A 17,593-nucleotide genomic window follows, 5' to 3' on the forward strand; every position below is an offset into this window, starting at 1 on the left:
ATTGTATGAATCTGTAGGGGAGGAAGGGGCGGGAGAGCGAGAGATCAGTCCACAGATTTGTTTTTTTATATTCTCATTGTGTGTTCCTCAGACATGGTATGAGTTCATAAGGACACTTTCATACGTTTATAAAGCACACACATTAAGCACATTCCCCCCATACCTCCCTACCTTTCTCTCCCTTCCCTTCCAACTAGTCTCCCTTATAACCCAATTTCACTCCTACCTTTACATCATATATACATACATGATTTTAGGTTTCTCTATAAAGTGGAGGAAACAAGACTGAGAGGAAACATACAAGATATTTCTTTCTGAGACTAAATTCCCTTTAGTATGATTATCTCCATTTGCATCCAATTTCCTGAAAACACCATGCCTTTGGGTTTTTTTTATGTTGTTGTTGGTTTTTTGTTGTTGTTGTTGTTGTTGTTGTTTTTTGAGACACCTTAGCCCTAGGTGGCCTGGAACTCACTATGTAGACAAGGCTGGCCTCATTGTCACAGAGAGCCACCAGCCTCTGCCTTCCGAGTGCTGAGATTAAAGGCGTGCACCACCGCACCATCTTCTTTATGGCTGAAAACATCCATTGTATATATGCCACATTTTTTAAAAAAATTTTTAAAGATTTGAAATTTTTATTTATTGTGTATGTTTGTGTGTCTGTGTGAGTATATGCCGCATGTATGCAGGTGTCTGCAGAGGCCAGAAGAGGGTGCCAGATCTCCCAGAGCTACAGATAGAGATGGTTGTAAGCCACCTGGTATGGGTGCTGGGAACCAAACTCTGGTCCTATGGAAGAGCAGCAAGCACTCTTAACCACTGAGCCATCTCTCCAGCCCCTCTCATGATTTTCTTACACTTTATCACTTACCTATTGCCTCCTGCTCCTGCCTGGGAAATTTGGGGGGAGAGAGAGAGAGAGAGAGAGAGAGAGAGAGAGAGAGAGAGAGGAGACTTAGACTTAGGGGAGGTGATTAGGGGAGGTGAGAAGTAATGGGCATGGGCTGGGGTGGGGGGCTCAGGTGAGGCTGGGCATGGCAACCACTGATGTTCAAATGGACTTTGTGAAGAATGGAGTAGGAGCTAGTGGGGGGCACGAAACTCGCAAGGCCTGTGCACCCATCTACCTCTTGGGGGATTCTTCATGTGACGAACCTATAAAAAGATACCAGGAGGAAGTTATCTCCTGAGATATCTCTCCCTCTCCTCCCCCAGCTTCGCTGAATGGCTCTCTGAACTCACCGCGCTGAGTGCATCTGTAGATGAGGAAGATGGAGATGAAGAGGAGAGAGATGCAGAGGCAACTGAAGGTAGCAAGGAAGATGCGGCCAGTGTCTGCTGGTTCGGGGGGATTTCCTTCATCTCCCCCCACTCTGTCTGTACAAGGAAGATAGTAACAACCACTTCATCAGATATACATGCTGGTATAGATGGAGAGGGACAGACAATAAATGTGGTCATTCATTGTGAGCCAAGTCAGACGATCAGTTTGACTCTCTAAACACACTGATACAGTCTAGAGGAATTGTTAAAAGGAGCCAGACAAGCTGGGTATGGTGACACAGGCCTGTGATCCCAGCACTCAGGAGTTGGGGCGGGAGGAGCTCAAGATCAATCTTTGGCTGCGTAGTAAGTTTCAGGCCAGTCTCAGGTATGTAGTAAGACCCTGTCTAAAGAAACTCACAGGGGCTGGAGAGAGGACTCAGCGGTTAAGAGCACTGGCTGCTCTTGCAGAGGCCCTGAGTTCAGTTCCCACCACCCACATGGTGGCTAACAACCATCCATAACTCCAGGTCCAGGGGATCTGACACCCTCTTCTGACCTCCATAGGCACTACACACCAGTACACTTACACACATGCAGGCAATATACTCATACACATAAAAGTAATAAATAAAATATTTTTTAAAAAACCCACAAAAACAAAACAAAGACTAGGAGTTGGAAATGGCTCAGTGGTTAAGAGCATGTACTGCTCTTGTAGAGGACCCGAGCTCAATTCCCAGAACCCACACTGGATGGCTCACATGGGTGGATCACAATCGTCTGTAATTCTAGCTCCAGGGGATCTGACACCCTCTTCTGGCCTACTGCCATCTCCTGCCAACCAGGCCTCTCTGCCATGACAGATTTTAATCCCTCTGGAACCTGGAACCATAAGCTAAAATAAACTCTTTTTCCTTAAGTTCCCTTGGTCACAGTGCTTTATCACAGCAACAGAAAGTAACTAATACACCTCTGAAGATAGTTTTAGTTGACTATTCATACATAGGCACTAGTAAGAAATAAATTATTATTTACTGCTTTTAAAAACTTGAGAGTTTTTGAATGTTCTCAACTGGGGGATGTAGTTCAGTTGATAGAATGCCTGCCTGGAATGTACAAAGCCCTGGGGTCCATCTCCAGTACTGAATAAACCAGGTACAGTAGCACACACCTGTAATCCTTGGCCCTAGTTTGGTATCTGTTGCTGTGATAGAACACAAACCCAAACCAACTTGAAGAAGGAGTTTATTTTATCTTGCAGCTCTTGGGTCACAGTTCCTCACTGGATGGTCAAGGCAGGAACTCAAGTCAGGACCCTGCAGGCAGGAGCTAACCCCGAGATCATGAGGAACACAGCTTACTGGCTTGCTTCCCCTGGCTTGCTCAGCTACCTTTCTTATACAGCCCACTAGGGATGGCACCACTTACAGTGGCCCATCCCATCCCACATCAATTGGCAATCAAGAAAACGCCCCACAGACAGACACACCCATAGGCTAAACTGATGGAGGAAATCCCTCAGTTGAGGTACCATCTATCCAGGTATGTCTAGGTTTGTGTCAAGTTGACAAAACTAACTAGTATATTCTTGCACCAGGGAGGTTGAGGCAGGAAGGTCAGAAGTTTGAGATTATCCTTATCCATATATATACATATATGTGTATATATATATATATATATATATATATAGAGAGAGAGAGAGAGAGAGAGAGAGAGAGAGGAGAGTTGGCGATCAGCCCAGAAAATGAGGTGCTATCCCCAAACCAAAATAAAATCACAGTAATAGAAAAATGTTTTCAGGGCTAATGAGATGGCTCAGACACCAAGCCTGATAACCCGAGTTTGATTCCTAGGACCCACACAGTGGAGAGAGAGGACCCACACGGTGGAGTGCTGTGGCATGCACATGCACACACACATAAATAAAAATAATAAATAAATAGTTTAAAATATGGGTGTATTGTGGCAGAGGAAGCAGAAAGATTGTAAGATTCAGGGCTGGTGGATGACCACAAGGAGTTTTCCAGGTTTCTGGGAACTTGCTCATATGAACTTACAGCAATGGTGATAGCATGCTCAAGACTCAAACTGTACAAAAATCCAGCATTGAACTGGGGAAATGGGCAGCAGGCCCCAATCTTAGCTGAAGAACTATTGGCAGCTGATCACTGCTGGGTGAGGAAGAATTGATCTTCTTTAAGGGAGTGACACAAGCTAGGCTGACTAGGCTCCAGTGAATGAACTTGCACTGAGGAACATCTGGGGACACAAACTTAACACAGTAGGCCTTAATATGAATGACAGAATGCATGAAATCCAGTGGGGGGTACAGGGGTGCAGATAGGGAGGGTAAGATGTATTTAGCTGGGTGTGGTGGTGCACACCCTTAATCCCAGCACTCGGGAGACAGAGGCAGGTGGATTTCTATGAATTCAAGGCTAGCTGGTACTACAGGGAGACCCGGTCTCAAAAAAGACCAAAAAATATTGTATGAAATGCACAAAGTTTCAATTAAAAATATCCATTCGGGGGGAAAACACTCAAGGACCTGAAAAAAAAATACCTTGGTGTGGTGGCACATACCTTTTAAATCCCAACACTTGGCAGGCAAAAGCAGGTGGATCTCTGTGAGTTCAAGGTCGACCTGGTCTACATGAGGAGTTCCAGGTCAGCCAGGGCTACATAGTGAGACCTTGTCTCAAAAATAATAAATAGCCGGGCATGGTGGCGCATGCCTTTAATCCCAGCACTTGGGAGGCAGAGGCAGGTGGATCTGTGTGAGTTCAAGGCCAGCCTGGTCCACATAGTGAGTACCAGGACAGCTGGGGGTACAGGGAGACCCTGCCTCAAAAAGACCAAAAAAAGAAAAAAAATAAATAATAAATAAAATCCCAGCACTTGGGAGGCAGAGGTAGGTGAATCTCTTTGAGTTTGAGATTCAAACTGGTAGCCTGGTCTACATAGCGAATTCCAGGTCAGCTGGGGCTACAGGGAGACCTTGTCTCAAAAAGACCAAAATAAATTAAAATAAATAAAATAATAAAAAGATCCTCGATTGCACATTTCCCAAAGTACCTGTACTATGCAGGTCCCAAGCTCTCAAATTCACCTCATTCTTCACAAAACTCCACTGTAGATTTTTGTTGTTTTTTTTTTAATCATGAAACATGGACGTTTCCTCCCTTTATGTTGTCTCATACACCAGCATTTCCAGATCCTGGAAGCACCTTAAAGGTCATCTCCCCTCCCCTCCCCTAAAAGCCTGACAGTCCCTCTGTAACATCAAGGAAGCATACACAAGGTGGTTCTTGCACACTTTAAAGAGGAGCCCCTGCCCCATGAAACAGACCTATTTAGGACAAACATCTTTTAATGATCTTACCTGTTTTTAGCGAGGGTGTTCCAGATACACTAGGCTCATCTAGAAAACAGAACACAACAGAAGGAATCCCAGTGATTATATGAGAACACTGAGGGTGTGAGCTACCACGCTTCTCTCAAGTTCTTTAAAAATATTTTTTAATTAGAAAATTTTAAATTTATTTTTATGTTATGTGTATGACTGTTTTGTCTACATGTAAGCACACCTGAGCATGCAATCCCTGAGGAAGCCAGAAGAGGGCATCAGATCACCTGATACTGTACTTAGGAACAGTTGTTAGTTGCCTTATGAGTGCTGGTAACCTGAACTCAGGTCTTCTGTAAGAGCAGCAAATGCTCTTAACCACTGAGCAATCTCTCCAACCCAGGCCCCTTTCTGAATTTTAAAACATTTATTTGTTTGTTTGTTTGTGTGTATGTGTCTGCGTGTGCACACACACGCAACACAGTGCATGTTTGGCGGTCAGAGGACAACTTTGTGGAGTCAGTTCTCTCCTTCTACCTCGTGGGTCCCAGGGCTCGAACTCAGGTCATTGGGCTTGCTGGCAAACACCTTAACCAGAGGAACCGTCTCGCTGGGCTCATTCTCCCAAGTTCCAAAGCCAAATCTCCTAATGTAACTTAAGCACTGCTGTGCTCCCTTTAGCAGCAAATCTGTGCATGTGTACAATGTACTTTGAGCATCCTCCATACTCTGCTTCCCCCTGCCTCCTCTTCCCCTCCCATTAGTCCCCTTTGCTTCCCTAGATAGTTTCTACTTTCATGTCCCCTACACATATATGACTTTGTGTACTTGCATGAAAATAGCTTTATAGGGCTGGAGAGATGGCTCAGCGGTTAAGAGCACTGACTGCTCTTGCAGAGGACCTAGGTTCGATTCCCAGCACCCACATGGTGGCTATGAACCATCCTTGACTCCAGTTCCAGAGGAATCTGAAACCCTCTTCTGACCTCCAAGGCACTGCACGACACGGGTGCACTCACATACGTGCAGGCAATACTCTCATACACATAAAATAAAAATAACAAATAAAATATTTTAAAAAAGAAAGAAAATAGCTTTATGTAACCCTGTATCATAAAATTAAATTTTTAATTAATTAACAGCAAACCCAGCCCGCCACTAAGATCAGTGTTTCTTTCTAAAAAAATCATTTTATTTATTTATTTACTTAATTTATTTATTTATTTATTTATTTGTGTGTATGTACATGTGTACGTGTGGAAATCAGAGGACAGCTTGAGGGAGTCAGTTCTCTTTTTCCATCATGTGGGTTTTGGGGATCAAACTTGTGTCATCTGGTGTGGCAGTAAGCATCTTTACCTGCTGAGCCACTTCACTGGCTCAAAATCACTGACTTTTTATCTCAAAAACATGCCTCAAAATATAAGTAAGACTCTGGGTGTGGTGGCACATGCCTTTAATCCCAGAACTCTGGAGGCAGAGGCAGGCGGATCTCTGTGAGTTCAAGGCCAGCCTGGTCTACATAGTGAGTTCCAGGACAGCTGGGGCTACAGGGAGACCCTGTCTCATCTCAAAACAACAGTATCAATTTATATACCATTCTATTCCATTTTTATAAGTTTGACTTTTTAAGATCGTGTGTGTGTGTATGTGTGCATGTGTGTGTGTGTGCATGTGTTATGTACACATGTATATAATGTGGGTGTACATACCTGGCCACAGCATGCAGAGACCAGAGGGAGACACAGATGTCTTTCTCTAGTTTCTCATCTTATTTTCTGAGACAGGGTCTCACTGAACCTGAAGCTCACCATTTTGGTTAGGCTAGCTGACCAGAGAGCCCCCAGGATCCACCCATCTCTGCTCCCCAGCACTAGGGCTACAGACATGCTCAGCCATGCCTGGCTTTTATGTGGGTGCAGGGAATTTAAAGGTTGCTTGAACAGTGTGGGTGTTGAGGGATGTGTTCAGTTTGTAATAATCATTATATAGTGTGCATCTTGAGTATAATCTTTATCAAATATTTTTATTACTTTTATTTCATGTGTATGCGTGTATTGCCTGCATGTAGGTAAGTGCACCCATGTCGTGCAATGCCCGCAGATGACAGAAGAGGCTGTCGGATCCCCTGGAACTGGAGTTACGGACAGTTGTTAGCTGCCATGTGGGTTCTGGGATTTGAACCCGGGTCTTCTGCAAGAACAGCCTGTGTTCTTAACCACTAAGCCCCTATCAAATACTTTTTAAATTAAAGAAAAATGTCCTACTGTACAAAACGCAGCTACTAGGGACTGGAGAGATGGCCCAGTGGTTAAGAGCACAGGCTGCTCTTGCAGAGGACCTGGGTTCAGTGCCCAGCATCCACTCAGCATCTAACAACTGTCTCTGATGCCCTCTTCACATAACCAGCTTGGCACACTGGAAGCAACTGTGGTTAACTGAGAGATGTTGGTGAGTGAGGGTTGGATGGATGGATGGCAGGCTGGATGGAAGGGTAATGAATGGGTGTAGGGGTGAGTAGGAAGGAAGAGTGAGAGAGGGATGGATGGGTGGGTAGATAAAGGAAAGGATGGGAGGGAGGAAAAAAGAGAGGATGTGGGGAGTGAATAGATGGATACATGGATGAGGGGGGTAGATGTGCAAAAGGGAGGGAGGGAGGAAGGGAGGGAGGGAGGGAGGAAGGGAAGGAGGGAGTGAGGAATGGAAGGAGGGAGGGAGGGAGGAAGGAAGGAAGGAAGAGGGGAGCAGATGGATGAGTGGTTGGATGGGTGAGAGGAAAATGGATGGATGAATGAATGGATAAGAAAGAGGAATGGGTGGATGGGGACAGAGGAAAAGTCTGGATATGTGTGGATGGATGGTTGGATGATAGAGAAGAAGGAGTGGATGGGTGGGTGGACGAGAGGGAATGGACAAGTGAATGAATAAAAGGAAGGAAGGAAGAGTGACAGCTGGGAGGATGGACTATTGGAAAGAAGGAAGGGAGAAATGATCTTCTAGTCCTCTTGTCACTTCAAATCACCATGACGACCTCCCATGGGGCTATCTTCATTTCCTTCCTCTTCCCTGCAGCCCGCACTGTGTCTCCAACACTTTCCTACGCGATGGGTTCTCTGAGTCCCACACTGGGTCACTCACTTCCCTACATCCCTCAGAGAACACTGGTTACTCTTCTGGTTCTTGTTCTCTGTCATAAACAGGAAGTAAGGCTAATTGTGTATGTGACATCAGAGAGGTCACCTAATCTCTATAAGCAGAAACCATCCTTGTGGGAAGAAAGACTGGATAGGTTAATGGAGACTGAAAAACGGACAATGATGCATGATATATGTCCAACGTCAGGTGTCTCCTTACCTGTCACCCAAATCTGCAGGCTGTGGCTGGGGGAGGAGCCCAGGTGAGGCCAGTTACACTGGTAGTGAATGCAGCTGTAGTTTCCACTGTCTTTGCTCGTCACATTCCAGAGCATGAAATCAGTTTGGTTGTTTCTTTCTTTCTTGGTTTGCAGTGGCTCTGGGATTCCTGTTTTTAGCAAAGCAATCATGAAGCACTCGGATCCATTGCTTGGAATCAGACAATGGAGGGTCCTGTGCCCTGGAGTCATCGTAGAGGTAGATTTGACTGACAAGGAGGGTTCTTGGAGTGACCCTGAGGAGGACAAGACAAGGGAGGTAAATGAAGGGCCAGGGAATCTCGTTCCCTCCACAGCTAGGGACTAGCTCAATCATTGCTCTGTGCCAACCACGTCTTTTTAAAAAATACTTATTTTTGCCGGGTGTGGTGGAGCACACCTTTGATCCCGGCACTCGGGAGGCAGAGGCAGATGGATTTCTGTGAGTTCAAGGCCAGCCTGGTCTACATAGTAAGTTCCAGGACAGCTGGGGCTACAGGGAGACCCTGTCTCAAAAAGACCAAATATATATATATATATATTTTTTTTTAATTTTATAGGTATGAATGTTTTGCCTGCATGTATGTAAGTGCACCACATGTGCGCAATGCCCTCAGAGGCCAGAAGAGGGCGTCGGATCCCCTGGAACTAGAGTTATGGACAGTTAGTTGTTAGCCACCATGTGGGTGATAGGACCTGGGTCCTCTGCAAGAGCAGGCAGAGCTCTTAACCACTGAGGCAACCCTCCAGCCCATCAACCATGTCTTTAAAGAAAAGGACTTATTCTTAATTATATGAGTGTCTGTGTATGGGTTTGTGCCTATGAGTGCAGTGACCACGGACTCCAGCACAGAGCATTAGATCCTCTGGGCTGGAGCTCTAAGTATTGTAGCTGCCAGATGTGGGTGCTGGGAACTGAATGCAGGGCCTCTTTAAGAGCAGTACATCCTCTTAACCACCGAACTATCTCTTCAGCCCCTTATTGATCTCTTTTATTTTCTGTATTTGATTCTTTAATATATTGGGGCATGGCTGACCTTAAAGGAACAGGGTTAGAGCCAAGCATCGTGGCACACGCCTTTAGTCCCAGCACCGGGGAAGCAGAGGCAGGTGGATCTCTGTGAGTTCCAGGCCAGCTGGGGCTACAGGGAGACCCTGTCTCAAAAAGACAAAAACAAAAAAAAACAAAAACAAAAAAAACAGGGTTAGTTAATTTCCAGAGATAGTGAACAACTTTCCCTTTAATCCTTTCACATGCAACCTGTTGACCTTCTCTACATCAAATTTTCTACTAACTGACACTTCTAATAATATTTTATTTGTTATTTTTATATATGACATTTATTTTGCATATTATTTATATATGTTTATATTTTATAGCACTGTTCACGAAAAGTTAACAGACTTATTATTCAGGCTTTGCTGATGTAGAGGCTTCAGTGGGGAGAGTCTGCTCCTGGGATGCTGGGGAGAAGACTGATAAGACACTTGTTTCTGGAATGCTGGGAACAGGTGGTCACGTCCCTCACCCTGTGTGTGCATGCATCAAAGGAGGTCAGTCACCAGACCAGGCGTGCTGTGCTCTTTTCTCACTGTGGTGATGCAGAAATTCCTATGTGTTTTAGACTCCTTGAGCACTTATATGTAAACTCTGTGTGAACTTCAAACACTAAGCTTCCAATAAAGCCTCCCAGGAGGGCAGTGTTGAGTTGGCACAAGCCTGGGGACTCCTGGGCTAATCTCAGTTTCTTGGCAACAAGGGTAACAAGGGTGGATATCATCATGGGATGATATACTTGCATGAAAAATGTCATTACGAAATCCACCACTTTGTACAAGGAATGTATGCTGATGAAAAATTTTAATTAAAAAAAAGGCCAGGCATAGTGGTACATACCTGTAATCTCAGCACTTAGGTGAGGGGGGAGGATCAGAGAGGTTCATGAGGCCAACTGCATAGTGAGTTTGAAGCCAGCCTGGGCTACATGAGATCTTGCCTTACTACTACTACTACTACTACTACTAATAATAATAATAATAATAGTAGTAGTAGTAGTAGTAGTAGTAGTAGTAGTAGTGGTAGTAGTAGTAGTAACACAGGAGCAAGATTGGGGAGATGGCTCAGGGCAAAATCATCTTAGCTACCTGGAGAGGACACTCTCCAACCTGCTGAGCTGCCTGCAGGCTATGTGGTGCATTCCAGGTTTCCTGGTTTTTTGAGCTGTCACCCATGCTGGGGTGGGCCTTGGGATGCAGTTGTCTTTGAGTCATTTCTGCTCCTGTAAGTAAATCCTCATCCAAGCTCCTGTAAGTAATCCCAGTAAAGCTCATTGATTCACTAAGTTGGGCTTTGGTGGTATCCTTACTTCGGTCTGTCATTGGTTTCCTATCTGAGGTGAGTGCACTTTTGTTCACGTCTCCCCCAGAATAGTGTCACACAACATATGCATTAGCACACACACAACAAATAAGTGTAATAATAATAAAAACATACAAGAAGTATATCTGAGGCTTCCCTACTCACCTGTGACCACTAGCTGTAAGTTCTGGCTCCGTCTTGACCACTCAAGGGAAGCTGCTGTCTTGTAGGCACAGAAATAGCCCCCAGCGTCCTCAGGCTGCAGGTCAGTGAGGGGGAACTCAGCCTCTCTTCCCACTGAGCTTTGCTCTTGCTGGTACTCGGAGTCATGCACCTTCCCCAGCATGACTGTGACATTCTGGAAATGAGTCCAGCATTGCAGAGTGACATTGCTCTTGGGCCTGACCACAGAGCTGGGCCAGGCACTGAGGAAGGGTCTGGGAAGTTTATCTGGAAAGAATTCGGAGTTAGTTGACTTTTCATCATGATGAGTGAAGCTCCTCCTAGGATTCTGAGGATTAAAGATATGATGGTTCATCTCAACTGTCAACTTGAGGAGACCTAAAACGGCCTGGGAGATTGGCCTCAGGTCATGCTTGTGGGTGGTTATCTTGATTAGGTTCATTGAGGTGGAAGATCCACATTGTGAGTGACACCATGCCCTGGGCTGAGATCCTGGACTATATCAAAAGGAGAGGATCAGGGAGATGGCTCAGCAGGTAAAGGTGCTTACTGCCAAGCCTGATAACCTTAGTTCAATTCCAAGGACCCACCTGGTGAAAGGAGCAAATCAACTCTCACGGGTCCTCTGACCTCCATATGTTTGTTGTAGCATGTGTCTAACCCCCTCTCCCACATGCATAAGTAAATGTATTAAAAATTCTTTTAGGGGACTGGAGAGATGATCCAGTGGTTAAGAACACTTGCTTTCTTCAAGAGAACTAAGGTTTGGTTTCCAGCACCCACATGGTGGCTAACAACCATCTATCTGTAACTCTAGTTCCAGGTGATCTGATACCCTCTTGTGGCCTCTGCAGGTATTGCGCACATATGGTGCACTTACATACATGCAGGCAAAACACTCATACACATAAAATAAAAATAAAATTTTTAAAAATTATTTTAGAAAAGGAGAAAGTGAACTAGGCACAAGGATTTCTGTTCTTTGTTTTTTAAATAGATTTAAGTGTTTTTAAAATAGCTTTTAAGTGTGTGTGTGTGTGTGTACGTGTGCGTGCAGGTACAACTTTCAGGAATCAGTCTCTCCTTCCACGAGGGTTCTGAGACTTGAACTCAGGTCAGTGGATTTGGCAGCAAACACTTATATTCACTGAGCCATCTCATTGGCCCACTCTCTGTTGGACTGTGGATTCAATGTGACTGGTTGCCTCAAACTCCTGTTGTTTGGCTTCCCCACCATGATGGGATGTAACTTCCAACTGTGAGCTGAAAACAAATCCTTTTTCCCTTAAGTTGCTTTGTCAGGATAGTTTATCACAGCAACAGGAAAAGTAACTAAAACGGGGTCATGGACACAGAGGTTATGTGGGAGGAAACTCACCATTCTTTTCCTCATTTTCATAGCCCAAGCATAGCCCTGGAAGAGAAACCACAGTGAGAGACTGTGCATAGCTCTCTCTGAATAGAAACATGCCCTCCTGGAGTAAAGCAGTGTTACAGGAATTAAATCATGAGGAACCAAATCATACTCAGGAAGGGGAGCAATTTATCCTTTATTACATATGGGACTCAGACTGGGATATGCCCCAGAGAAACTGAGGCATGGGCCAGCAATACATACAGGTTTTTATAGGATTTTTTACATCATCTTTTGGCAGTAAAATATTGGTGGATTTGAGAGTTCCAGTGCTGAAGTGTGCATGCCCCTTAGGCTGCTATAGAAAATTTAAACAGCCAGTACTTTTACAAAAAAAGCAGATACTTCAGGCAAGTGTGTGGTGTGGCATTCCATAGTAACATGATATATTGCTAATTGCAGTACAATCTTAGCTATTTTAACAAATAAGGCACATTGGAGTAGGTGCTCCCTCAAGACCACTGCAAGAGGCAGCTTTCTCCAAGGTATTCACAGACTGTGGTTTTTGTGGGTTTGTCTGTGTTGTCCCGTAACAGCTTAAAGCTCAGAGTAGAAAGTCCTTCCTTCTTACAGCTTTTAAACCAGTCTAAAGGAGAGGCTCATCAGGCTAAATCCTTAAAACCTTTACTACAAAGTTCTAATTGTCATTCCTACATATGTCAACAAGCACACTTATTAGGCTTATTGTTAGTAGAATACAGGGTTCTCATCAAATACGTTTGTTAGAACTTACTCCTCTACCACACAGAACAAAGTTATACTGATGTCATGGCTTATTAGTTCTATGTTAGATTCATTTTCCCCCATGAGTACAGGTTTACCTCTTGTATTTCTGTGACCAAGTATCTGACAGAAAGAACGTCACAGAGGAAAGGTTTATTTGGGTTCAATATTCAGGAGATTACAGCCCACTGTATCTTGGGGAAGTCATGGTGGGGAGAGCTCACAGCATGACTTGTTCCCAACCTGGCGGATCAGGAAGCAGGTGGAAACAAGATCAGGCTATGACCCTCAATATCCATTCCCAGCGGCCTTGCCAGCTGGGGATCAGGTGTCTAGGCATGGAGGTGTGGGCCTGGAGCTTTAGTTCCAGGGGCTGGGCAGAGATAGATGAATCTGAGAGCTTGCTGACCAGCCAGGCCAGTCAGTGAGCACCGAGTCCAGTGAGAGTCCCTGTCTCAAGAAATAAGATGGGAGTGCAATCAAGAAAGGCACTCGACATTGACCTCTGGCCTCCACATGCACACAGATTTGAACACACACACACGCACCACACACACACACACACACACACACACACACCCCACAAGTCATCTTACTGTGATTTTTACCTGCAATTTGCCCCACCTCTTCTGTTCTGTGACCTTGAGATTCTCCCCTGGGAAGGGAATATCCTAAAGCCTTGTGGGAAATGGAACACTAGTCTCGGGATTTGGTTCCGGAATTTTTCTAGAGCCACCAGAATGGTTTAGGGTGTCTACTTCTTGTTTCTTAACTAGGCAGTTCCTCAATTGAAGCTTTCCTCTCAGATGACTCTAGGCTGTGTGAAGCTGGCAATTAAAGGACATTTGGGAACACAAATCAAACTTTATAGGCCATAGTATACAAATAAGAGAGTACATTAGGGTGGGGGCAGTGGAGGGAGGTATAGGTAGGGGAGGGGATCTAATTACTATCAAACTATATTGTACAAAAATTGCAAAAATTCAATAATTTTTTAAAAGACAAGGTGTTCTAGTTAACTTCTCTATTGCTGTGATAAAGGACCAAAAACAACTTGGGGAGGAAATGGTTTATTTGGCTCACAACTCACAGTCCATCATTAAGTTCCAAGTTAGGAACTTAAGGAGAGCAGAAACCTGGAGGCAGGAGCTGAAGAACAGACCATGGAGGAACGCTGCTTACTGGCTTGTGCCTCTGGCCTTTGCTCAGCCTGCTTTCTTATACAACCCAGGACCACCTGCCCAGAGGGTGGCACCACCCACAGTGGGCTGGGCCCTTCCATATCACTTAACAATCAAGAAAATACCTCACAGACATGGCCACAGGCCAATCCAATAGAGGAAATTCCCCAGTGGGTCCCTCTTCCCAGGGGTGTCAAATTGACACCTGAAGCTGTTCAACACAGAGTAGCCATAACTGATAGGTGGTATATTAGTCACTTTTGTATTGCTGTGATAGAAACACTGACCCAAGCAATTTATAGAAGGAAGAATTTATTATTTGAGCTTACAGTTCCAGGAAAATTACAGCCCATCTTGGCAGGGAGGCATGGGGCATCTGTGGCTGGAGAAGAGGAGCGGAAGCTAAGCTCTGCATCTTCCAGCAGGCACAGGAAGCAAGAGAGTAACTGGAGATCTGGCAAGGCTTAACAACTCTCTAAGCCCACCCCCAGTGACGTGCTTCCTCCAGGATAGCCACACCTTCTAAGACCTCCCAAAACAGCACCATCATCTGGGGACAAAATGTCCAAACACTTGGAGCCTATGGGGCACATTTTCATTCAAACCACCACAGGTGGCAAAGGCTTCCCGGGTATTATCTCTTCAGACTTTCCTCAGATCTTGCTTTTACATTCAGGCCTAGGGATATGGCTCAGTTGGTAGAGGGCTTGCCTAGCATAAAGCCCTGGGACTCCATCTTCAGCACTGCGTAAACTGGGTATGGCAGTGCACAATCGTAATAATCCTAGTGCTTGGGAGGTGAAGGCAAGAAGACAAGCTTCAGAAACATTATGCTAAGTAAAAGAAATGAGGTGCCAGAGGTCATACACTGTATGATTGTGCCCTGTGCCTTAACCAGACTATGCAGATCCAGAGAGACAGAAAGCTGAGTGGTGGGTGCCAGAGCAGAAGGAGGAGGTGAGAGAGAGATTGCTAAGGAGGACAGTGTTTCTGGAGGAGTAATGACAGTTTTTGGAGCAGATAGAGGCATTGGTCACACAAAACTGTGAATGCACTGTTATTGACATGTATACTTTAAAAGTGGCTGTTCAGCCAGGCATGGTGGCTCTCACCTTTAGTCCCAGCATTTGGGAGGCAGAGGCAGGCTGATCTCTGTGAGTTCAAGGCCAGCCCTGTCTACATAGTGAGTTCCAGGACAGCTGGGAATACAGGGAGACCCTGTCTCAAAAAGACCAAAAAAAAAAAAAGGCTGGTTTTAAAAAATACTTTACTTTGATTTTAAGTGTGTGAATGTATTGCCTGTGTGTGTGTAAGCATACCTGTGTCGTGCAACGCCTGAGGAGGTCAGAAGAGGGCATTGAATTTCCCTGGAGTTGTAGTTATGGATGACTGAAGTTACAAAAGGTTGTTAGCTGCCATGTCGATGCTGAGACTCCACAAGAATTCTGCAAGAGCAGCCAGTGCTCTTAACTGCTGAGCCATTTCTCCAACCCCTGGCTGGTTTTATGTGATGTTTTCTTCAATAACTGTTTAAAAATCAATGTACTTCTACCTTCTCTCATCAAGATTAATATGAACCACAGCGGCTGTGGTTACCTGCACAAGATCAAGCAGGTTCAAAATGACAGAATGAATGAGGAAGGGGGGGCGACTATCACCACCTCTAGCTGAGGAGCTATTGACCGTTGATGGCAGCTGAGAAGGGAGAGTCACTCTTCTCTAGGGATGTGGCAGCTGGTAGGTTAACCATACCCCAGTGGATGGCCTCACCCTTAGGCATATGGACAGCACTAATTGGACTCAATGGATAAAGCAAAAAATAGGGCGCTGGAGAGATGGTTCAGTGGTTAAGAGAGCTGGCTGCTCTTGCAAAGGACCTGGGTTCAATTCCCAGCACTGACATGGTGGCTAACAACCATCAATCACTCCAGTTCTAGGGGTTCTGATGCCCTCTTCTGACCTCTACAGGCATTGTGTGACATAGGTGCACTTACACACATGCAAGCAATACATTCATACACATAAAAAATAGTAATTAATAAGATATTTTTTAAACAAAAGGAGAAGAGGCACAGAGGGAGGGCATCCACAAAGACTTAGGCAGTGTTGCTCCTACAGGTCAAAGAATGCCAACGGAGAGACGTGGTGGCACACACCTGTAATCCCAGCACGTTGGAGGCTGGAGCAGGAGATTGCCACAAGGTCAAGACCATCCTGGTCTACATAGCAAGTTCCAGGCCAGGCAGGGCTATACAAGGAGATCTTGCCTCAAAGATAAGGAACAGTAAAGACTGATGAGTTAGCCCAGTGGATAAGTGTACTTGCTGGTTAAGCCTGAAGACCTGAGTTCAGCCATCAGGATTCACCTGCTTAAAAAAAAAAAAAAGAGCATTGACTCCCAAAAGTTGTCCTCGGACCCCCATACATGTTCTGTGACATTGTGGCCTCCCCCAAAATAAATCAAAATGCAAAAAAAAAAATTAAACAAGTGCTGCTGGACAGATGACTCAGTATTTAAGAACACTGGCTGCACTTAAAAAGACCCAGGGTCACAGTTCCCAGCAGCTACCAAGGACCTTCATTCCAATCTCAAAGTGTCTGTCGCCCTCTTCTGGCCTCTGCATGCATTGCACGCACACGGTGGACTTACAGATAAAACACTCCTACACATAAAATAAAAATAAATGTTTTTTAATTTAAAAACAACAGTAATAAGAAAGAAAAAAGGAAGGAAGGAGAGAAGAGAGAGAGAGAGAGAGAGAGAGAGAACGAACAAAAACATACTAGGCATTGCCAGTTGCTACCAGAAAGTACAAACCAAGAGGGCACAGAACAGGATCTCCATTGTGTCCATCAGAAGCAACGCAATGTTGCCTACACCTTGGTCTCTGTAACTGTGAGAACATAATTTCCGTTGTCTCAAGCCAGCAGGTTGGAAGCTCTTGGGTACAGCAGTTGCAGTAAACCAACACTGTGTATCAGGCTATTTCCCCATCACCTGGTTCACTCTGTCCTGGAGGTTAAGGGGTACAGTGGGCCAACAGCTATCTAAAGCCCATCTGTGCACAGGGGAGGTGCATCAGCCTGGAGGGAAGGCCATGACCAGAAAAAGAGGAAGGAATCAGACAGACGTGGTGTATTGATGTCCCCCACACCTCTCTTGCACCACAGAGGAACTGGAGGTTCAGTAAGGGGAGCTGCGTGTGATGGGGTCAAGTCAATAATCCAGTATTCCTTCTTACACCCTGAGGTAGGTTCTAATGAGGATGTTAAAATCGGCCCAAGCATGGGGATAGTTGGAAAAATCTGTGTCTTACCTACAGCCCCACAGTTGGCAGTTTCTGCACCCCAGCCTCTATCTGTTATGGAATAGCTAGGCAAGATGGCGGTGTCCGGAGGGGAGGCTCAGAGACGCCATGGAGCTTGGACTTCTTGCGGTAAACACAGCATCTCCACAAACCTGTGTCTCAGGTCCTTAGGTGTGGACAGCAACACTGATGTATATGAGACCCCCAGCCTCTCGTGCCCACACATGGACACCCTCATTTTTGCATGTCCACAACTCACCATCTTGACACCCCCATGAGTTTTTCTCACCCATCTAAGCATTTGCCGCAGCCCTGGAGACTCACTGAGGAAAAGCAGGCATAAGAGCTCGGCTTCCATTGCTTGACGTCTGCTGAGTCCAGTTCCCGCCGTCTGCTCTCAGGAGATGCGGGGCAGGAGG

The 17,593-nt window shown here is 45.3% G+C and overlaps 1 protein-coding gene across 1 annotated transcript; it reads right to left on the reverse strand.

Annotated features, from left to right (window-relative positions):
- Positions 1–1,126: 1,126 nt before the first annotated feature.
- On the reverse strand, positions 1,127–17,544 carry Vstm1 (V-set and transmembrane domain containing 1). The gene is made up of 7 exons (XM_029560909.1): positions 17,499–17,544; positions 11,927–11,962; positions 10,531–10,815; positions 7,970–8,263; positions 4,652–4,690; positions 1,246–1,380; positions 1,127–1,158 (listed from the first exon to the last, which is right to left on the reverse strand). Exons 1-7 carry the CDS (start codon positions 17,530–17,532, stop codon positions 1,127–1,129), a joined length of 855 nt encoding a protein of 284 aa, XP_029416769.1. The 5' UTR covers positions 17,533–17,544.
- Positions 17,545–17,593: the final 49 nt, after the last annotated feature.

Source organism: Nannospalax galili, unplaced genomic scaffold (genome assembly GCF_000622305.1).
Source record: "Nannospalax galili isolate Female #2095 unplaced genomic scaffold, S.galili_v1.0 scaffold632, whole genome shotgun sequence".
NCBI classification, from domain to species: Eukaryota; Metazoa; Chordata; class Mammalia; order Rodentia; family Spalacidae; genus Nannospalax; species Nannospalax galili.

Bases quoted from the DNA above. Each gene is read 5' to 3' on its own strand.
- Vstm1 (XM_029560909.1), bottom strand. From the start codon at position 17,532: ATGGAAGCCGAGCTCTTATGCCTGCTTTTCCTCA. The intron at 11,963-17,498 runs GTGAGTCTCCAG...TTTCTCTTCCAG, and splicing joins CTTATGCCTGCTTTTCCTCA to GGCTATGCTTGGGCTATGAA. The intron at 1,381-4,651 runs GTAAGATCATTA...TTCCTTGTACAG, and splicing joins AACACCCTCGCTAAAAACAG to ACAGAGTGGGGGGAGATGAA.